Genomic DNA, 23,863 nt, shown 5'->3' with positions numbered 1-23,863 from the left:
TTACATTTCACTATCCATTCATTACCAGCAGCATGGCAGCTGCTGCAGTTCAGGATTTTATCTGCTGGGAATAAAATACCCATAGTACTGGGATAAATGTATAAGTTTTTCATATTACCAGGTCTCACACCAGTTCATTGCAGGCATGGGTATCTGGGTCATTTAACTGAGATTTTATAATATGAGAAAAACTAAAAAGACTACACTTTCAACCATAAAAGTGATGTAGTGATTATGTTGATTTTATATAAGTACTGAAATATGTGTTCGTTAAATAAATTATGATCCATAAAATAGTCTTAGGGGCTTAATTGAAATATTTGGCTTCTAAACTGGTGACGTTTACATTTATTTTCCCCCACTCTTTCTGACAGCATCCCTTCCTGAAACTGGCCAAACCATTATCCAGCTTGACACCACTGATCATGGCAGCTAAAGAAGCAATGAAGAGTAACCGTTAACATCATTGCCGTGGCCTCATATTCTTTTCTCCATTTTCTAAAAGAAGTCTTTTAATATATGAAAATTATTATTCTTTTGGGGTTTAAAGAAATGGTCTACATAACAAGGAGGAAAAAAACAAGCTACTATTTCCTGAAGACAACCAAGAAAAAATTGCAGAACTGAATGACAACTTTCTATTGAATCCCTTCTTTAGGGTCCAAAAGGAATTGTGGACTGAATCACTAGCCTTACATCTTTCAGCAGAAAGCCCATCAGGGCCATTTATCATGCTTGAGATTTGCATTTTATTTTGCTGACTTCATTATAATAGATCCCATTCATTGTCCCTTTTGAGGTATTTTCAGTACTTGAATGGCAGATTTGAGTTTTTCAGAGTATGTGTTTTTATCTGCTAGTCTTCTTTTCTCTCCATAACTTTCTTTTCCTTGACTTGCTCCTCTTGAGTTGCTTTGAGAAATGTTTCTTATGCCTAAATTGGAGGAAAGTGTGATAGAAAATATGTAGCTCCTTATATTGGCAAAGGAGTTCAATATCGTTTAACTTTGTATAGAAGTTAGAACCAGCTATTGTTACATGTAATATTTCAGTTCAGAGTTTGAACTGAAGGAAGGGAAGAAAAGAATGTGATTTTTACCTTTTTTAACAAATGTGAAAGAATCAGTTTTAAAAGTTTCATAATAGTGAGTTGTTTGGCATTTGTTACATGTATAGAGAGAAGACTAATAATCTATATTTATAACTAAATCATTGAAACAGAAAAAGAATCCCATTGACTCTACTTTCTTGCACTGTGTTTTTCTTTCTATGTCCTCTTAAGATTTGGCTTCAGGACTTTGGTTTGTGCCGCTAGTTTCCCCTTCCCTCTTTTTTCCCCTTCATTTTGGAAATAAGTTTCTGTATATGTTGTAATTTTAGCTAGTTTGTTTTTTAATTAACCCTTTCTCACCCTACTCCTCCTCCCCTTCCCATGGTAAATAATATAATAACCATTGAATTTTCAGAATTTAAAAGTTAACCTTTTTTTTTCCATTTAAAGGTAAAAAATACTTGGAGCTAGCAGAGACAAAGTGAGAGGCTTGAACCTTGGTGAGCTCTAAAATAGATAAGATTATATTCATGAAAGAGAAATGTCAGTTACTTAGAGATGCAGCTTCTGACCAGTAAACTGTAGAGATTTGTTATAAACATTGTTTCCAGCCCATTACCAACATTTTTACTGTCTGTGAGAACTTAAGTGACAGAGTACTTCTTGGTAAATTCATGGGTCATTTGAGATGTTGAGTTACTTTAGATTTTTTTCAAATAAGTAAATAATATTCATGTAAAAAACTGGAGAAAGAAAGAATAATGAAATGTGCTTGTTGATAGCAATACATTTTTTATTTTAAAGATTTAAAAAAGGTCTGTGACCTGTAACATTAATTATTAGAGTGCCCTCTCTTCTCCCTTCCCCTCCTCCCTTCTTCTTCTCTCATCATTTTAATTGTTTGGCTTTTGGAGGCAGTATTGTCCCTTCTGACATGCCAAGAGCCACATGAAAGAGAAAAATACGTGCTTTGGTTCTGGCTTTTTGTTCCCACCATTCGCTCCTAATTGACTTCACACCTACTTGCCATCCTGCAATAGTACAAATCATGAATAAAAATAATTTTGATGTTTTGGAGTACATTAGGAGAACTTAAATATGAGTTTTATTTCTTATCATTCCCGTCATATCTCTGTTAAGATACAGGTATAAGTATAGAAATGGCTGGTGGGGTTTTTTTTTTTTTTTAAATTGGTAATACAGGAAGGTTTTCACAAAAATAAGTAAGATAATTAGTGAAACTTGTATCTAGAGCACTTAATAGTCTCTGTTTTCAATTTGATTCTTGATTTCATTTTTCTCTGGATTATATTGGCCTTCTACAGCTGTTACTAAATTACTTTACAGAAATAAGCTGGTTTATTTCTGGTGGAAAGCTACAGCGTCTGTTGAGTTCCAGATTTGAACATTCTTTGTAAATAGTTCTCTGGATGGATTATGATAAAGAAGATGCTACCAATGAAATAGAAAACCAACTAGATGGTATAAGACTGTGATCCTCATGACCACTCTAGAAGGCACTTCCATGCGTAAGTCATAAAGGCCATATTCACTGAATGCAGTGCCAATGCCCCATTTTTATGCCTGTGACTCAACAAAGGTCTTTTCGGTTTATAGAAGCAGTTTGGGGTTTGTATTTACAACTTCCTTGATGGTTACCTGCATGTCCATTGCTGGCAACGGACTTTGTCATTAAAACCTGACTCCTAGGTTAAGGGAGCTACGCTGTGGTTTATTCTTTACTTACTTGGATAAACTAACTTGTAATAGAAATGTACTTTGGTTAATTTGAAATGTGTCAATTTTTGAATAATCTTAATCTTAAAAGCAATACAGAATTGTGATTTATTAATTTTAAATTAAAATGTTCACATGTTGTTGCAAGAAAAATTATATCTGAATCAAGATTCATGGTTTTTTTTTTTAATAACTGCCTTTTGTATTTACCTTTTTGTCATTACTTTAGAATGAAAATTCCCATTTAAATCTAAAAATTAGCTTAGTAGTCCTCTTTTGTTATTAAGACAATATTACTGTAGTATTTATTATATTTCAGACTCTCTGGCAGTCTAAAAGTTTCCTTCTCCTCTTGTTCCTTTTGCTGCTTTAAAAGGGACAGTTAAAACTGAGAAACCATGAAAATATTGAATATTTCATCCTACATAGAATAGTAAACAAGTAGAGTGATTGTGCTAGCATAAGAAACTAAGGCTAACACAACTCTGTTTTCATGTGTTGAGTGCCTGGCACACAGTACAAATTCTCTTCTCCTCAACATATAAGTATTAAGCTGCTTAAAATGTATCTAGTTACCACCAGTCCTAAATGACCTGTGCCTTTAATAAGCAATTTAAAACTACCTATGAGGATTTCTTTGTAGGGCTCACATAAATACATGTTTGTTTATATATACTGTATTCTAGCCAGAATAATTTTAGATCTGATCAGGCAGTAGCTATAGTTAGAAAAAAAAAATGGGTGCTTAAATTTGCATCAGTTTTTTAATCTAAAAGTTTTAAAATATACTGAGATCCATATCCAGTGAAATGTCAAAAAATCATTATGGAATATAGCTAAAATCCAGATTAAGATTCTTTTGGGGTTTTTTTTTAGTGAAATTATAGTAGTATAAAAAGCAGATTGTCTTCCTTGTCTCAACTGCTCCCACAATAAACAACTAAAATCAGTTTTTCCACAGTGTGTGTATATGAGTATGTGTAAGAAGGGGGAAAAATACACACACACACACAGATTTTATTTCTCACTAACACATTTATTGACCACTTTGACAAAGACACTGTGGTAGATATTGTGGGAATTACAAAGGAGAACCAAGCACTGGCCTGGCCTTGAGAGAACTGAAGTCTTTCTCATTCACCATTCTAGAATGTTGCCAAATGAGAGAGAAAGAAATGTATGATAATTCTGTCAAACATCTTTGGTAGGAATGTCTTGTGTGTTTTTTGTTTGTTTTGGGTTTTTTTGTTTTTGTTAGATAGAAATGGAACTAAGTGAAAGTAACTTGTCTTTTCTGTTTTGTCTTCAAATTTTATATTGACTTTTATTTTTAATTTAATCCCATTCAATTATTTAATTGTTACATTGACATTAACTGCTGTATTTGATGACCTTGTTCAATAATTTTGTTCTTTCAGGGCTAGAAATAAACTTTTTTAAATGTTCATTTTCCCTTTTCCTAAACTTTAATTCTTTCTTTAGATCAGAATAGCTTAAAAGAATAAATGTAATAGGTTTTCAAAGAATGTTCTAGTATTTTTAAGGATGAATATTTTTTAAACATGTCATGGCACCATGAATGTATTACAGAGCTCCAAATTAGAAAGGTTTTCAAAAATTAATGAGTAATAAGCATGAGCCTTCGCTCTTCTAAATCAGTTTCAGAATAAATTTGTTCAAAATGTTCTGGCTATCAGACCCAGGGAAGCACTTCTGATCTGTTGAAATACCTTCAATAATTTGGCCTGAAATTCTAATGCTTACCTAGGTGAAGTAATAAGAATCTTACTAGAATTTTTGTGTTAAATGCACCAAGAAATCTTTAAAAGTGCCATACATTAAGGCATCACTTCATTATACGCATTTAATTTGAATGTTGGATATGCTGACATGGAGAACGGGTGCATTATAGAGAGTTCACTATGAAAAAACAAAATTATACATTTTTTAGCCTGGAGTGGGGAGTGTAGGCAATGACTGCATAAAATATATTTGTTACACTATAAAACTGCTTTTTGCTATTCTGACATTTGTATTTCTTAAACTATAGCAAATGCCCAAAACATTTGCCTAAGAAAAGTTCAAAAATGCCTAGATGATTGATTTTATTGAAAAGCAGTATTTGTAGGAGCTTTACACATGCTTTACTACTACTTTGACATTTGTGACTTTTTTTAAATTAGGGAATTATTTTTTATTCAAATCATTTAACAAGTTTTTATCTTTGGAAGAGGAGGAAGAGTAGAACAATGAAAGGAAAGGTCTTTTTTGACCTTTATTTTAGGCTTTTAATAAAATAATATGCACAGATTAAAAAGTCAGGTAATCTTAAAGGAGTCATAAATAGTGCCAGTCCCCAGCTGCAGACTTTCTCACTGCAGAGTCCTGCTCCACAGAGGCATCTGCTTTTAACTTTGAGCTGGTTTTAGCATGCATTAATTTTCAGATTTCTATATTATATACTTATACAGGTATTTCTTTTTTTTTTTTTTACTTTTTTATTTTTTTTATTTTGGCTGTGTTTGGTCTTAGTTGTTGCAACACGGGCTTTCTCTAGTTGCGGCGAGTGGGGGCTACTCTTTGTTGCAGTGCGTGGGCTTCTCATTGCAGTGGCTTCTCTTGTTGCGGAGCACGGGCTCTAGGCATGCAGGCTTCAGTAGTTGCAGCACACAGGCTCAGTAGTTGTGGCACACACAGCATGTGGGATCTTCCCGGACCGGGGCTCAAACCTGTGTCCCCTGCATTGGCAGGTGGATTCTTAACCACTGCACCACCAGCGAAGTCCTACGGGTATTTCTTGACATTTCTGTATTTTTCTTTTTCTGGAAACTTCCTGTTACGACAGTTGAGAATTTAGTTACTATTATACCATCCCATTTTCCCATTTCTACTCCCTCTAGTCTCCCAATTAAGAAAGGTGGCAAAGTTTTATTTGATTAGCAGTCAGTTTTTACCTTATGACTATGTAGGACTGTTGTTCACTTGAGTTGAGTAATTTATTATCACATGTCATTTCTTGTGCAACTCTTTGCTTTTCTTATTGTTAATTTTGTCTTTTTGTTTCCTTTGAAAGTTTCTATGTTCCTATCGCTAAGTTTTTCCAAACTCACCACAAAAGCCCTCTGAAGACAATTTTCTGTAGAATTAAATGTCTTGGATAAGGACAGTTCCTTTTTCTTTCCGGGAACTTGATTAGGGCTCCAGTTTGGGCTCTTTCTCTACAGGCCTTCTGCCCTCGGGCATCTGAAACTCAGTTTCACTTTTCTCCTGACTTTAGATCCTTTGTTTCCTTTTGCTTGGTTTATTCCTCATTTTGGAGAAGTACATCTTTCATTAGTGTCCTGGAGAAGTACATCTTTCATTAGTGTCCTGAGGAAGGGTGCATATAGGTTAAGATTTTTAAGAGCTTGCATGTCTGAAAATGTCTCACATTTAATTGATAGTACAGGATTTTAGACTGGAAATAATCTTCCTTGAGAATTTTGAAGTCCCTGCTTCATTATCTTAAAAACCTGCCATTTCTGATAACATCTTTATATGTAACCCATTTTCCTGCCTCTCTGGAGCTTTTGTTCTGAAAATTTACCATGAAATGCCTTGGAGAGGGTCTATATGTTTAGGTTTCGGCAGGCCTTCATGATAACAGACTAATTTCCTTCAGATCTGGTAAATTCTTGTATTATTTCTTTAATAATTGCCACTTTCTGCCCCTGTTATTTCTTTCTGGAATTCCAGCATTAATCTCCTGTTTTTCTTATCTTCCCTGCTTTCCATCTCTTTGCCTTTTGTTTTTAACTTTCTGGGAGAATTTCCTTGATTTTATCTCTGACCCATTTTTGAACATATATCAACTATCTCATTTTTTGTTGTTTTACTTATTTTTTATTATTATTATTTTTTTTTTTTTTTGGCCTCGCCGTGCAGCCTGTGGGATCTTAGTTACCCAACCAGGGATTGAACCCGGAGCCACGGCAGTGAAAGTGCCAGGTCCTAACCACTGGACCACCAGGGAACTCCCTCAGGTTTTTAAGATCATTCTCGTTTTCTGATCTTTTTACAGCCTTCTGTTCTTATTTCATAAATTCAATATCTTCCCTGGTGTATTAAAAGAGTTTTTCCTTAGCTCAAGTTGCCATAACAAAATACCATACACTGAGTGGTTTCAACAACAGAAATTTATTTCTCACAGCTGCAGAGTCTTAAAAGTCCAAGATCAAGATGCCGGCAAAGTAGGTTTCATTCTGAGGCCTTTCGGCTTGTGGGTGGTCACCATCTAGCTGTGTGCTCACTGGACCCTCTTCTGTATATGTACACTTGGAAAGAGCAATCTCTGTGGAGTCTCTCCTTACAAGGACACTAGTCCCATCAAAAGATCCCACCCTCATGACCTCATCTAACTTTAGTTACCTCCCAAAGACCCCATCTCCAGATTCTATACAGTGAGGGGTAGGGCTTCGATATATGAATCGGGGGCAGACACAGACATTCAAGCCATAATAGGTCATTTTTTTAAAAGAGTTTTTTAGTTATCTCCAGGTTTGTTTATTTTTTCTGGGTTCTTTTTTTAAGTATAACACTGTCTGCAACTGCACTAAACGTTTCACATTGGGTTTTCTCAGTTCTCAGTGGGACCCACTGCTCATTCATTTCGCTCCTAGGTCTTTTTTTTCCTTTCTCATTTTTTCCAAACTATCTCATGACTTCCAACCCCTTTATCCCACCATCTCAACACTTTCTTCTCCCCTACTGCCACAATTCTCTGGGTTTTTGACTTTGCCTTCTTCCTTTTGGTCTCAGTGAAAGATGTTCTTCCTCTCAGTGGCCAGACTCAGCGGGGACCCTTTCGCAGTATTCCACCACCTCCCAGGTCTCCAGGCCACTTTGACTGATCCTAACTCTCCTATACCTTTTACCTATGCCTCTGTTCTTTCCAACCCTCAGCAAAACAAGCATGCTCACCTATCTTCCTTTTAAAACAGTTTCCTTTGACTTTCCTCAGGTAAACTTGTGGAAAGAGGAGACCATACTTGCTGTTTTTCTCATTATCATATTGCATCTACTGTCAACATGTCTTTGAAACTATCCGTACAAACGTCTCCAAATCACTGAATTTCCAAGAGATTCTCAAAACATCAAAAAGAAGACTTCCCTAGGGACTTCCCTGGTTGTCCAGTGGTTAACACTGTGCTCCCAATGCAGGGGGCCTGGGTTCGATCCCTGCTCAGGAAACTAGATCCCACAAGCATGCTGCAACTAAGATTCCGCATGCCCGCAACTAAGACCCAGTGCAGCCAAATAAATAAATAAATAAAGCAAAAAAAAAAAAAACAACAAAAAAGTGACTTCCCTTGACTGTTAACTAGCGTGCTCACTGGTGTATTTGAGAATTTCTAAGATTCTACTCGTTATCAGTCTTCCTTTATGCAAAATAGAGGACTTTTATTCCTAGCTTTTTAAAAGTGCTGTGACCAGATATTTATTTTGGGCTAAGGTCCAGAATATGATGCAGGTATGGATTTGGTAAGCTTTTAATCAGTAGGGTTCTGTTTTCACCACTGAATATAAAATATACAAGTAGCTCTTGGTAAACTTAGCAATCGGGAAGGAAGAGTGGTAAGGATAAAAAAAAGAGCAAATTCTTAAAAATCTCTTCAGAACGTAATTTGTACTGTACATTATTTGAGTAGTCTTAAAACGTGTGTTCTTTTAGCATATTAATGTGGGCACCCAAAGGAGAAAGGCTTACCTAAGAATGTGCAGAGTGATGGAGGAAAGCCAGCCCAGCCTTAAAAACCAGTCATAGATTCTTGGTCAGAAATTAAGAGTTGATGAGTATAAAGAGATTTTTATAGCCTGTGTAGTCCTGATTATAACTTTTTAACCTAGGCATCTTAGTTTTTGTTTAGGGGAAAAGACTAAAAATATTGCCTTTCTATAAAACAAAATATGTTCAGTATATAATGACAGCCTTTGTATAAATTTGTAACCCATAAGGTTGATTATTTTGAAATGAACAACACTCGTGGATATATAACTTCTGGTATACTCATTACTTTTTATCCACAGATCCCAGTTTATGTTCTGTAGCAGATGAAAACATTCATCCTAGTTGTGCTGCCCTTTTTCTTTTTAAGCAATCAAAATGGAGTAACAGTGCCACATACATTCTTGTCTTTCATTTTTAGATCTGTAGGTATATACAGTATTGCCATGAATGCACTGCCAAAAAATGTTTTTCTCTATTTCTTAATGAATTACTTTACCTTGACTTCTCCTATATTTAAAAACAGAAATGCACCATTTTCAAAAACTATTTGATCTGGGCCATAAGATTAAGGAATGTCTAACAGTACAATCTGATTCTGATTACTTTAATATATTGTCTTTAAAATATTTAAAGAGTTTTGTGGTTGAAGCTAGGAGACCTCTTAATCACATTCAGTATTCCTTACACTTCAGGATACTATAAGTTTTGCTTCTAGTAACTTTGTTGAAGAGCTTCGTTTTTCAATAAACTAAAAAAAAAAAAAAAAAACTTTAACCATTTGACGTTTTACTACAGACATTGCCACTATTTTGATCACACTCTTCTTGGTGATACAAGAAGTATTTAAATGTTTTGCCTTTTCTTTTGTTCATCTGTAGATCTTCTGGAGTATGTTCTAAGACCAAGGATTCATTGAAAAATAAGTTTAGGCCATAGGCTGTTCAATACATGGATCAGCCACTTTCATATAACTTGCATTGTCAGCCAAGCAAATACTTTTCCACTTCCTTTCATCTATGCATGTTTTACTGCTGATACTCTCCACTGTGTGCCACTGTGTGTCCTGTTTCAGTATTTATTTTAATGACTGCACAGGTGACCATGGTCTTGACACAAGAAGTCTAAGTACTTGAGTATTTCTTGCTGCACATTTCTTCATCACTAAGCATTGTAAAGCAGAGCTTTATTAAAGCTTTTTTTTTGTAACTTGGTTTCATCATATAGTTATTTGTGCTTAGGAGTTTCTTCTAAATAGAAATAAAATTGGAGTGTATAATTTTAAATTTTGCTGCCAATGGGAGAACCAGTTATGCTTTTAGTTAGTAACAGTATTACTCTAGTACACTGTGCACTGAAAATTGTTGCTGTGAATTGGTTGTTTTCTGTTTGTTTTGGGTGATAATAAAAGTGCCTACATTATAGGGATTCTTTTTTAGGGTCAGATGACCCTAAAATGACACATAAAATGCTTGGAATGTGCCTAACACATACTTAGCACTCGATAAGTGTGATCTATCACTTTTTTTTTTTTTTTTTTTTTTTGGCCACACTGTGTGGCATGCAGAATCTTAGTTCCCTGACCAGGGATTGAACCTGAGCCCCCCTGCATTGGAAGTGCGGAGCCTTAACCACTGAACTGACAGGAAAGTCCCCACCTATCACTTTTTTTAACCATATTCATTGGACAGCCTTTTATGACAATGCAGTAGCAGATAGTGGGGCTAATGAACTGAGAATGCTGCACAGAGCTATTTGCCCTTTCCCCCACCTCATCTTTTAAAAAATGTATGCATAATATATCTTAAGGAAATTATATTGCAAATATATGAAGACAGCCCCAATACATCATTGTTTGGTAACATACTATGAAATTACGTATTTCATTTTACAGTATTGCATAACTTGCAATATGAGACACTCTGTATTATATAGTTTGGATAATCATTTTCCTGAAAGAGATTAAAAAATAAAAAGAAAAAATACTTTGAAATTGGTTTATATATTATTAATAAGTTTGACTGTAAGTAACAGGTACCCAAGAGTGACTGAACAAGCAGGAATTTAAGTCACACCAAAAAAGTCCACTGGTAGTTTGGGTTGTCATAGAGTCCAGCGATGCCACCAAGAACTTGGGCTTTGTTCATATTTTCACTCCACCATTCTTCACACGTAGGCCTATATCCTTATGCCTGTTGCCACACAGATGCACAATGGCTGCTCCACCTCCAGTCTCAAGTCAGGCAAGAAGAAGAAAGGTGGGCAAAAGACAACGAGGAAAGCAGGAAGGAGCAGTGCATGTATCCAGTAAAGAACATGTTCCCAGAAACCCTTATTTTCTGTCTCATTGACCATAACTCTCATTTGGCTTCTCCTAGCTGCAAGAGATCTGGGGAAGAGTGTTTTTAAAAGCTGAGCACCTTGCCTCCCCAGACAAAATCAGACTTGTTAGTAAAGAAGGGGGAATGGATGTGGTATACAGCAGTGGCCACCATAGCTTGCATGTGAAAACTGCACAGTTTCAATTTTTTATAGCTCTTCCCCTTAGTCTGTTCATGCTGCTGTAACAGAATATCATACACTGAGTGGCTTATAAACAACAGAAACATTTCTCACAGTTCTGGAAACATTTCTCAGTCTGAGATCAAGGTGCCAGCAGATCTGGTATCTGGTGAGGTCCCTCTTCCTAGTTCATAACTCTGCTTCTCACTATGTCCTTATATGGTGGAAGAGGCAAAGGAACTCCTTGGGGGTCTCTTATAAGGGCACCCTCATGACCTAATCATCTCCCAAAGGCCCCACCTCTTCATACCATCACATTGGGGGTTAAGTCTCAACCTATGAATTTTGGGGGAGACAAACATTCAGTCTCTGGCATCACCTTTCACATCTGTTGTCTCCTTTGATACTACATAGCTCATTTTTACATAGAAGAAAAAGGGTCAGAGAGGCTGAATAATTTACTCAGTAATGACCCAGCTAGAATTTCAGCCTTTCCATTACCCATCAACTCCTCGAGAGTTAACTGGAAACAACTCGGCTCCATAGGCCTCACCTCAGCTGTATAGATAGCTGATTTTGAAGGAATGTAATTGTTTACATAGCTTATGAAAACATAAATGCAATTTCAATATGGTTGCAGTGTTACACATTTAGTAATCCATCAGTGGGAAGAGACTACAAGTAGCTGCTATGAATTCTTGATACCCAGAGCAGGAGCAGAGATGACCCACTTGCCCAGTGCAAATGGTCTTTCATGGCTTTGCCTTGCCTTTGAGTTCCCTCTAGAGGGCGTTGCTGCCACTGACAATCTGAAAGATCGATCCTGCGGAACACGAAGAAAACATGATTCTTGCCACTGCGGTGTGATACTCAGGTTTACAACACTACTCTGGAAGAATTTAGATGTAACAATCTGTTTAGAAGCACAGACTCTCTTGGTTCTTTAGTCAAACTCAGTATCAGCAAAGCCACGTTCTTGTGGGGAGAAAACTAGGTGAGGCATCTCCCCCAACTTTCCGGTGCTCCAGAAAGCCCAACTCCTGTAATCATTTTTATTCTTTAAAAAATGTTTATCTACATAAGTAAAACAGGAATACATTCTCATTTCATAACTAACAGCAATTCAGGTTTACTCAACTCCACTCCAAGTCCCTTTCCTGAAGGAAATCTTACCCATTTCTGTCTTTTCAGACTTTTCTCTATGTATTACATCTAGACAGTGACAGTAATGTAGACCAGGCAGTTCCTGAAGTGTGCAAAGAACATTTAGTTTTGTTTCCCTCTCTTCTAATCCATTTTATGAGGCTAGTTATTACCTGTTCCCTGGATGAAATTTAGAGCGAAGACTCAGGCAGTTTTACCAGCAAGTTCTATAAATATTCAAGGAAAAATAATTCCAATCCTGCACAAACTATTCCAGTATGTAGAAAACACTCCCCAAATCCTGTTATGAGGATAGCATAAAGTGTGATACCAAAACAACATGTGAAAGGGAAAATTACAGGGCAGGCTTATTAATGAAAAACCAAATATGGCAATGTATAAAAAAGGTAGTACATCCCAATCAAGTAGAGTTATGCACAGTTAGTAAAATTTTACATCAATTTAATTTACCGTATTAGTATATTAAATGAGCATCTCAAAAGGTGAAAAAGAATTTAGTAAAATTCAATATCAACTCAATTTTTAAAACAATATATTTTAGCAAAGTAGGACTGTACTTCTTTAACCTGATGAAGTGTATGTACAAAAAACCTGCAGCAAGAAATCATAGGGACTTCTCTGGTGGTCCAGTGATAAAGACCCCACACTTCAACATTCACAGAAAGATACACAAGATGAAAAGGCAGAGGGCTATGAACCAGATGAAGGAACAAGATAAAATCCCAGAAAACAACTAAATGAAGTGGACATAGGCAACCTTCCAGAAAAAGAATTCAGAATAATGATAGTGAAGATGATCCAGGACCTCAGAAAAAGAATGGAGGCAAAGATCGAGAAGACGCAAGAAACGTTTAACAAAGATCTAGAAGAATTAAAGAACAGAGATGGACAATACAATAAGTGAAATGAAAAATACACTAGAAGGAATCAATAGCAGAATAACTGAGGCAGAAGAACGGATAAGTGACTTGGAAGACAGAATGGTGGAATTCACTGAAGTGGAACAGAATAAAGAACAAAGAATGAAAAGAAATGAAGACAGCCTAAGAGACCTCTGGGACAACATTAAATGCAACAACATTCGCATTATATAGGGGTCCCAGAAGGAGAAGAGAGAGAGAAAGGATCAGAGAAAATATTTGAAGAGATTATCGTCGAAAACTTCCCTAACATGGGAAAAGAAATAGCCACCCAAGTCCAGGAGGCACAGAGAGTCCCATACAGGAGAAACCCAAGGAGAAACACGCCGAGACACATAGTAATCAAATTGGCAAAAATTACAGACAAAAATTATTGAAAGCAGCAAGGGAAAAACGACAAATAACATACAAGGGAACTCCCATAAGGTTAACAGCTGATTTCTCAGCAGAAACTCTACAAGCCAGAAGGGAGTGGCATGATAAAGTGATGAAAGGGAAGAACCTACAACCAAGATTACTCTACCTGGAAAGGATCTCATTCAGATTCGAAGAAGAAATCAAAAGCTCTACAGACAAGCAAAAGCTAAGAGAATTCAGCACCACCAAACCACCTCTACAACAAATGCTAAAGGAACTTCTCTAAGTAGGAAACACAAGAGAAGAAAAGAACCTACAAAAACAAACCCAAAACAATTAAGAAAATGGTCATAGGAACATACATATCGATAATTACCTTAAACGTGAATGGATTAAATGCTCCAACCAAAAGACACAGGCTTGCTGAATGGATACAAAAACAAGACCCATATATATGCTGTCTACAAGAGACCCACTTCAGACCTAGGAACATATACAGACTGAAAGTGAGGGCATGGAAAAAGATATTCCATGCAAATGGAAATCAAAAGAAAGCTGGAGTAGCAATACTCATATCAGATAAAATAGGCTTTAAAATAAAGAATGTTACAAGAGACAAGGAAGGACACTACATAATGATCAAGGGATCAATCCAAGAAGAAGATATAACAATTATATATGCACCCAACATAGGAGCACCTCAATATATAAGGCAACTGCTAACAGCTATAAAAGAGGAGGAAATTGACAGTGACACAATCATAGTGGGGGACTTTTAACACCTCACACCAATGGACACATCATCCAGACAGAAAATTAATAAGGAAACACAAGCTTTAAATGATACAATAGACCAGGTAGATTTAATTGATATTTATAGGACATTCCAACCAAAACCAGCAGATTACACTTTCTTCTCAAGTGCACACTGAACATTCTCCAGGATAGATCACATCGTGGGTCACATATCAAGCTCAGTAAATTTAAGAAAATTGAAATCATATCAAGCATCTTTTCTGACCACAACGCTGTGAGATTAGAAATCAATTACAGGGAAAAAAACATGAAAAGACCAACACATGGAGGCTAAACAATACGTTACTAAATAACCAAGAGGTCACTGAAGAAATCAAAGACAAAATCAGAAAATACCTAGAGACAAATGACAACGAAAACACGATGATCCAAAACCTATGGGATGCAGCAAAAGCAGTTCTAAGAGGGAAGTTTATAGCAATACAGTCCTACTTTAGGAAACAACAAACATCCCAAATAAACAATCTAATCTAACTGTACACGTAAAGGAACTAGATAAAGAAGAACAAACAAAACCCAAAGTTAGCAGAAGGAAAGAAATCATAAAGACCAGAGCAGAAATAAATGAAATAGAAACAAAGAAAACAATAGCAAAGACCAATAAAACTAAAAGCTGGTTCTTTGAGAAGATAAACAAAATTAATAAGCCATTAGCCAGACTCATTAAGAAAAAGAGGGAGAGGACTCAATAAAATTAGAAATGAAAAAGGAGGACTTACAACAGACACTGCAGAAATACAAAGCATCCTAAGAGACTACTACAAGCAATCCTATGCCAGTAAAGTGGACAACCTGGAAGAAATGGACAAATTCTTAGAAAGGTGTAACCTTCCAAGACTCAACCAGGAAGAAATAGAAAATATGAACAGGCCAATCACAAGTAATGAAATTGAAACTGTGACTAAAAATCTTCCAACAAACAAAAGTCCAGGACCAGATGGCTTCCCAGGTGAATTCTGCCAAACATTTAGAGAAGAGGTAACACCCATCCTTCTCAAACTCTTCCAAAAAATTGCAGAGGAAGGGACACTCCCAAACTCATTCTATGAGGCCACCATCACCCTGATACCAAAACCAGACAAAGATACTACAAAAAAAGAAATTTACAGACCAATATCACTGATGAATATAGGTGCAAAAATTCTCAACAAAATACTAGCAAACAGAATCCAACAGCACATTAAAAGGATCACACACCATGACCAAGTGGGGTTTATCCCAGGGATGCAAGGATTCTTCAGTATATGCAAATCAATCCATGTGATACACCATATTAACAAATTGAAGAATAAAAATTATATGATCATCTCAATAGATGCAGAAAAAGCTTTTCACAAAATTCAACACCCATTTATGATAAAACTCTCCAGAAAGTGGGCTTAGAGGGAACCTACTTCAACATAATAAAGGCCATATACGACAAACCCACAGCAAACATCATTCTCAGTGAAAAACTGAAAGCGTTTCCTCTAAGATCAGGAACATAACAAGGATGTCCACTCTCACCACTATTATTCAACATAGTTTTGGAAGTCCTAGCCATGACAAACAGAGAAAAAAAGAAAAGGAATACAAATTGGAAAAGAAGAAATAAAATTGTCACTGTTTGCAGATGACATGATAATGTACATAGAGAATCCTAAAGATGCCACCAGAAAAGTACTAGAGCTAATCAATGAATGTGGTAAAGTTGCAGGATACAAAATTAATGCACAGAAATCTCTTGCATTCCTATACACTAATGATGAAAAATCTGAAAGGGAAATTAAGGAAACACTGCCATTTACCATTGCAACAAAAAGAATAAAATGCCTAGGAATAAACCTACCTAGGGAGACAAAAGATCTGTATGCAGAAAACTATAAGACACTGATGAAAGAAATTAAAGATGATAGCAACAGATGGAGAGATATACCATGTTCTTGGATTGGAAGAATCAATATTGTGAAAATGACTATACTACCCAAAGCAATCTACAGATTCAATGCAATCCCTATCAAATTACCAGTGGCATTTTTTATGGAACTAGTACAAAAAATTTTTAAATTTGTATGGAGACACAAAAGACCCTGAATAGCCAAAGCAGTCTTGAGGGAAAAAAATGGAGATGGAGGAATCAGACTCCCTGACTTCAGACTATACTACAAAGCTACAGTAATCAAGACAATATGGCACTGGCACAAAAACAGAAATATAGATCAATGGAACAAGATAGAAAGCCCAGAGATAAACCCACACACCTATAGTCAACTAATCTATGACAAAGGAGGCAAGGATATAAATGGAGAAAAGACAGTCTCTTCAATAAGTGGTGCTGGGAGAACTGGACAGCTACATGTAAAAGAATGAAATTAGAACACTCCCTAACACCATACACAAAAGTAAACTCAAATGGATTAGAGGCCTAAATGTAAGAGCAGTCAATGTAAAACTCTGAGAGGAAAACATAGGAAGAACACTCTTTGACATAAATCACAGCAAGATCTTTTTTGATCCACCTCCTAGAGTAATGGATATACAAATAAACAAATGAGACCTAATGAAACTTAAAATCTTTTGCACAGTAAAGGAAACCACAAACAAGATGAAAAGACAACCCTCAGAATGGGAGAAAATATTTGCAAACGAATCAACGGACAAAGGATAAATCTCCAAAATATATAAACAGCTCATGCATCTCAATATTAAAAAAACAAACAACTCAGTCCAAAAATGGGCAGAAGACCTAAATAGACATTTCTCCAAAGAAGACATACAGATGGCCAAGAAGCACATGAAAAGATGCTCAACATCACTAATTATTAGAGAAATGCAAATCAAAACTACAATGAGGTATCACCTCACACCAGTTAGAATGGGCATCATCAGAAAATCTACAGACAACAAATGCTGGAGAGGGTGTGGAGAAAAGGGAACCCTCTTGCACTGTTGGTGGGAATGTAAACTGATACAGCCACTATGGAGAACAGTATGGAGGTTCCTTAAAAAACTAAAAATAGAATTACCATATGACCCAGCAATCCCACTATTGGGCATATACCCAGAGAAAACCATAAGTCAAAAAGACACATGCACCCCAATGTTCATTGCAGCAGTATTCACAATAGCCAGGTCATGGAAGCAACCTAAATGCCCATTCACAGATGAATGGATAAAGAAGATGTGGTACATATATACAATGGGATGTTACTCAGCCATAAAAAGGAATGAAATTGGGTCATTTGTTGAGACGTGGATGGATCTAGAGACCGTCATACAGAGTGAAGTAAGTCAGAGAAAAACAAATATCATATATTAACGCATATATGTGGAAGCTAGAAAAATGGTACAGATGAACCGGTTTGCAGGGCAGAATTTGAGACACAGATGGAGAGAACAAACGTATGGACACCAAAGGGGGAAAGCCGCGGGGGGGTGGGGGTGGGGGTGTGAATTGGGAGATTGGGATTGACATGTATACACTGATGTGTATAAAATGGATGACTAATAAGAGCCTGCTGTATAAAAAAATTTTTTTAATTAAATTAAAAAGAAAAAAATGACCCCACACTTCCACTGAAGGGGGCCCGGGTTCGATCCCTGGTCAGGGAATTAAGATCCCACATGCTGTGCGACATGGCCAAAAAAAAAAAAAAAAAAAATCAACTCAGTGGTGAAGCACTGAAAGCATTCTTTTGAGGATCAGAATAAGGGAAGGATACCCATATTCACCACTTTGATTTAAATTTGAAGTTGAAGACCCTAGTTAGTGTACTAAGATAAAGAAAAGATGTAAGAACTGGAAAGTAAGATTAAAAACAACCCTGTCATTGGCAGATAAGGTTGAGAATGCTGGAAACCCAAAAGAATACATGATGAATTATTAGAATTAATAAGAAATTTAGCAAGTTTGCTGGATACAAAACCAATGTGCAGAAGTCAATTCTATTACTAAACACTAGCAACAACTAGAAAATATAATCTTAAAAGTCTACCATTTATAAGAGATAAAAAATATAGAATACCTAGTACTAATACCAAAAAAGCACATGAAGTTTATAAAGAAAATGTGAAGATTTTTAAAAATTTTATTGAAGTAAAGTGGATTTACAATGTGTTAATTTCTGCTGTACAGCAAAGCGATTCAGTTATACATATATACTTTTTCATATTCTTTTCCGTTATGGTTTATCACAGGATATTGAATATAGTTCCCTGTTTTATACAATAGGACCTTGTTGTTTATCCATCCTATATATAATAGTTTGCATTTGCTAATACCAAGTTCCAAATCCTTTACTCCCCCACCCACCCCCTTGGCAACCATAAGTCTGTTCTCTGTGAGTCTGTTTCTGTTTTGTAGATATGTTCATTTCTATTTTAGATTCCACACATAAGTAATATCATATGATATTTGTCTTTCTCTTTCTGACTTACTTCACTTAGTATGATAATCTCTAGGTCCATCCATGTTGCTGCAAATGGCATTATTTCATTCTTATTTATGGCTGAGTAGTGTTCCATTGTATATATATATCACATCTTCTTTATCCATTCATCTGTTGATGGGCATTTAGGTTGCTTCCATGTCTTGGCTATTGTAAATAGTGCTGCTATGACCATAGGGGTGCATGTATCTTTTCGAATTATAGTTTTGTCTGGATATATGCCCAGGAGTGGGATTGCTGGATCATATGGTAACTCTGTTTTTAGCTTTTTGAGGGACCTCCATACTGTTCTCCACAGTGGCTGCACCAACTTATATTTCCATCAACAGCATAGAAGGGTTCACTTTTCTCCACAGCTTCTCCAACATTTATTATTTGTAGACTTTTTAATGATGGCCATTCTGCCTGATGTGAGGTGATACCTCATTGTAGTTTTGATTTGCATTTCCCTAATAATTAGCGACGATGACCATCTTTTCATGTGCCTGTCGGCCATCTGTATGTCTTCTTTGGAGAAATGTCTAGAAAATGTAAAGATTTCATTGAAAGATTTAAATTTTTGGATTGGAAATTTCTTTATGGATAGTTTCAATTGTGCATGTTTAAATAAAATTAAAATTATGAAACAATTCCATTTAACCCAGAGAAACATTGGTTCAAAATCCGAAATATATAGTCCCCTGAATTTTGGTATAACGAGGCACTTCCTAGGAGCCATGAAGTGGCTTGTGTACTAATCTAGCACCTTTGGATAGTTTTTGTTTGTATGAGCCATGCAGCCAATACCCATCCATTTGCTATTCCTAGTTCTTTGGGGGAACTGGTCCCTAGAGAGCCACATCTCCTTATTGGCTGCTAACCATTCTGCCAGTCAAGAAACTTCATCAAATTCTAGAAGCCTCTTCTCACTTGGAGTTTTGTTGTGAAAGTTAAATTTTGTGATGCCCATAAAATGTTTAGTGCATGGTAAGAGCTCAATTAATAGCTATTTACGTTTTTAAAAATATTCTAGAGGAACTTCCCTGGTGGTCCAGTGGGTAAGACTCCATGCTCCCAATGCAGGGGGTCTGGGGTTGAATCCTGGTCAGGGAACTAGATCCCACATGCATGCCACAACTAAGAGTATGCATGTTGCAATGAAGATCCCACGTGCTGCAACGAAGATCCCACGTGCTGCAACGAATATCCCACGTGCTGCAACGAATATCCCACATGCTGCAACAAAGACCCGGTGCAGCCAAAATAAATAACTTTTTAAAAAATAACTTCTAGGGACTTCCCTGGTGGTCCGGTGGTAAAGAATCCGCCTTCCAATGCAGGGGACGCAGATTAAATCCCTGGTCAGGGAACTAAGATCCCACATGCCACGGTGCAACTAAGCCTGTGTGCCACAACTACTGAGCTCATGCACCTCAACTAGAGCCCGCTTGCCACAAACTACATAGCCCATGCGCTCTGGAGCCTGTGCACCACAACTAGAGAAGAGAAAACCCACAGGCCACAACTAGAAAGAAGCCCATACACTACAACGGAGAGCCTGTGCGCTGCAACGAAAGATCCCACGTGCCTCAATGAAGATCCTGTGTGCCACAACGAAGACACAACACAGCCAAAAATAAATAATAAATAGATCTTAAAAAAAATCTTCTAGAGGACAAACTTAGGGCAACCAAATGGTAACCGAATAAAGTATGGAAAAAAAGGTTCTTCACTAAGCAATGGATCTATATAAATGTCTAAGTCTAAAGAAATGTCAGAATTATAGTTATGAACAGGAGGTATCATTTATACAGTTGGGCATTGTGGACATGATAGAACTGAGTTTTACACGTCACTTTTGCTTCCAAATAGGATGTAGTAGGTTGCAGCAGGACAATGTGCCTGCTACAACAACCTTAAAAAATGCAGAATAAGTTAAAAACATCATATTTTAAAATATATTAGAGGACTGTGAAATGACTAAGACTTTTTACCTTATTTTACGTAAACTAAAATTCCAGAGAGGGGAGGGCCCTTCTGAGGTGAATTGATAATCAGTGGCTGTTTTCTTTTGTGGAAACATTTGCTGGTTCTAGTTACAGGCTGAGGATCAGTCTTAACCTAGGCAGAGGTTGTCTACTGGGGCAGAGAAAACCCAGAGGAACTTTTGGTGGTCATGTGGGACTATTGGGGAAGTTTGAAAACCAGAAGAGCCTCAGTGCATGGCTGATTTTCTGCGTGGGGCATTTGCTGTGTTCGAGACCTCCTTGGGAGGCTGCGGACCTGGGCCAAAACTTTTTAAAAGTCATGGTGTTTAGGAAACCATGCCCCATTAGAGGGACATGGCCTCCTCAAACACATGGCTACTCTCTCCCTTGGAACATTTCTCATATTTTGAAGCTGAATAGCTGGAGGTGAAAAAGCTAAGCTCAATGTCTCTAAAGAACTGAACTGAATAGTACTGTAGTATTTCAGGTCTGAGGAGATATACCCCGGAGGAACATGGATGAACCAGAAGTGGAATGAGTCCAAGTAAGAAGGAAACCTTGCCAAGACCCAGCTCGATCCCTAATTAGATTGTGATTATCAGACCCTCACTCTATCAACCTAATGGAGGGAAGGGGGAACTCTCACTGGGAGATGATGTCATGTGGTGGCTCACTCTACAGTTCTTTTATACACACTGTCTGGCACAGAAGAAAACATTACCAAGTCTGTGAAGAGGCAGGAAAACATAATAATCAAAAGAGAAAAATGAACCATTGAACTGGACCAACAGATGATTAAAATGTTGAAGTTAGCAGACAAAGAATGAAAAACATAAAACTGATGAAGAAGATAAGACAGAGGAAAAGATGAACAAAATGGATGAAAAGATGGAGACTTTCAATGGATAACGAATCTATTTTAAAAATTATAAAAACAAATCAAATTCTAAAATTGAAAATACAATATTAAAAATTAACACTGTGCACAGATTTGATAACAGACTGGAGATTATAGAAGAATTAGTAAACTCAAAAACAGGTCAATAGAAAACATTCAAACTGAAACGTCAAGAGACAAAAAAAAGATGATACAAAGTATAAAACATATGGTGAACAAGGTCAAATAATCTTACATATGTAATTGGACTCCCAGAGGAACAGAGATAAGAGAATGGAGCAAAAACAATAGTGGAAGAGACAATGGCTGAGAATTTCCCCAAACTGATGAAAGATGTCAACCCACAAATTAGAGAAGCTCAGGGAAACCCAGGCCAGATAAATAAAAGGAAAACCACAGTAGGGAACAAAATAGTCAAATGGCTGAAAATCAACAACAAAGAGAAAATATTAAAAAGCAGCTAGAACTTTCTCTTTGTGCAGCTGTCTCTACACTGGGGACTCTTTCCTCTGAACTCTAGCTGCTTTGGTGTCTTCCCCTCAACACAAGGAGACCACCAGGCTCCTCTTGGTTTCCCCTACCTGTGACTGTCCTGGAGACTCTTGCCAGGCAGTAAACTGGTGCATTTGGGGGGGGCTCACCCCATTTATTGTCCATCTCTCAGGGATCACCATTCTTTTTTGCCTTATATCAAATGTTTTTTAAATGTTGTTTCAGGGACTTCCCTAGTGGTCCAGTGGCTAAGACTCCGTGCTCCCAATACAGGGGGCCCGGGTTCGATCTCTGGTCAGGGAACTAGATCCCACATGCCACAACTAAGAGTTCACATGCCGCAACTAAAGATCCCACATACTACAACTAAAAGATTCTGCATGCTCCAACTAAAAGATCCCATATGCCGCCAATGAAGATCTTGCGTGCCGCAACTAAGACCCAGTGCATCCAAATAAATAAATAAACAGCTATTAAAAAATAAATGTTTCATATTTCTTGTCTGGTTTTTTAGTTGTTACAGTTGGAAGGGTAAAATCTGATTTCTTATTCCATCTTGGCTGGAAGTGGAAATCTCAAAAAGATTTACTTTTAAACTGAGGAAATGTGCCAAGCTGAGCTTACATATATACTATTAAAACTCAATAACTACAGAAATTGTTTATAAGGAAGACCAAGAAAAGCTTTTGTTTGTAAAGGACTACTTTATCACTGGCATTGGTTAGAATTTGCTGACACGTGTGATGATTAAAAGCAAACCACACTGTAGTCGGTTTTATTATTTTTTTAACCTTCTTTACAGTCAGTGCACACCCTTATTGCTTGTGCCTGGTGCACAAGGCTCCCAGCACCCCACCCTTGGTATTCCATAGTATACATCTCCACTCTATTCCAAAAATCGAATACGGCCAAAATTGAATTCATCTTCCACAATAAATCTGGTATTATTATATTTTCCACCTATCAGGATATCGTATTAAAATTATGTATGTCTCCCCACAATTAGACTGAGGGCTTGCAAGAGAAATATTACTTCATGTTTACATTAAAAAAAAATGCTTGTTGAAAGAATCGTGCTTTAATATATCAGACTGAAGTCACTTTCCTCTTTGTTCAGAAAGAGAATGATAGATTTATTGCACAGACTTACTAAGCTCTTGTAGGCCAGTTACTATTTGGTGCTGGCTGGGGCTACAATGGTGAATAAGACCAGGTTCTGCCCTCCTGGGGAAGTGTTCTCAGTTGAGGAGAGGCGGGTCAGAGATATAGAGGAGGCACATCGCAATGCCAAGGGGAAAGATCACCATCGAAAAACCAGAGAAGAAAAGCTTGGGCCAGGCCTCAAAGTGCAACCAGAGCAGGAATGTGGTCCTTCGCTTTTGACCAAAGGGAAAAAGGATTAGTGGAGGGAGACGCCGTATAGTAGCTGCGGTCCGCCTTAGCCCTATGGGGGTTAAAAACTTGAGAGCAGGCTGTAAAGAAGTCTCAAACCCGTTCTGCAATGTTCAGATCGCAGTTTCTACAATCCTCACGCGCCACGAGGAAACAGCCGGGTCCGCGACCGAAAGCGCAGTCCTGACGCCAGGGGCGCAGACCGTCAGAAAGACGTCCCGGGCGGGCGGGGGAGCATGCGCCGCCGGAAGTGGAGGGAAGGCGGGGCCACGCCCCCAGCGCCGAGCCCTTGCTTCCCTCCCCCGCCCCCTGCACGCGGCGCGGGCGGGGCTGAGGCGGAAGGGCACCGAAGGAGGTGACGTTGTAAACGAGCGCC

General features: G+C 37.3%; 1 protein-coding gene across 3 annotated transcripts in view; it reads left to right on the top strand.

Moving 5' to 3' along the window:
* Nucleotides 1–10,534, top strand: part of PAK2 (p21 (RAC1) activated kinase 2) — a 95,523-nt gene extending 84,989 nt beyond the window's left edge. For 2 of the 3 annotated variants that reach the window (XM_032630796.1, XM_032630795.1), the window contains one exon: nt 375–4,235. In XM_032630796.1, coding sequence (XP_032486687.1) covers nt 375–461 — 87 coding nt within the window. In that variant the 3' untranslated portion in view covers nt 462–4,235. Of the gene's footprint in view, nt 1–374 lie in introns of all 3 variants that reach the window. The other variant, XR_004349722.1, reaches the window with a different exon arrangement.
* The last annotated feature ends 13,329 nt before the right edge of the window (nt 10,535–23,863 follow it).

This window comes from Phocoena sinus, chromosome 4 (genome assembly GCF_008692025.1).
Source record: "Phocoena sinus isolate mPhoSin1 chromosome 4, mPhoSin1.pri, whole genome shotgun sequence".
Taxonomy (NCBI): Eukaryota; Metazoa; Chordata; class Mammalia; order Artiodactyla; family Phocoenidae; genus Phocoena; species Phocoena sinus.
The sequence above is the reverse complement of the archived record's forward strand: the minus strand, read 5'-3'. Positions and strand labels throughout refer to the sequence as shown.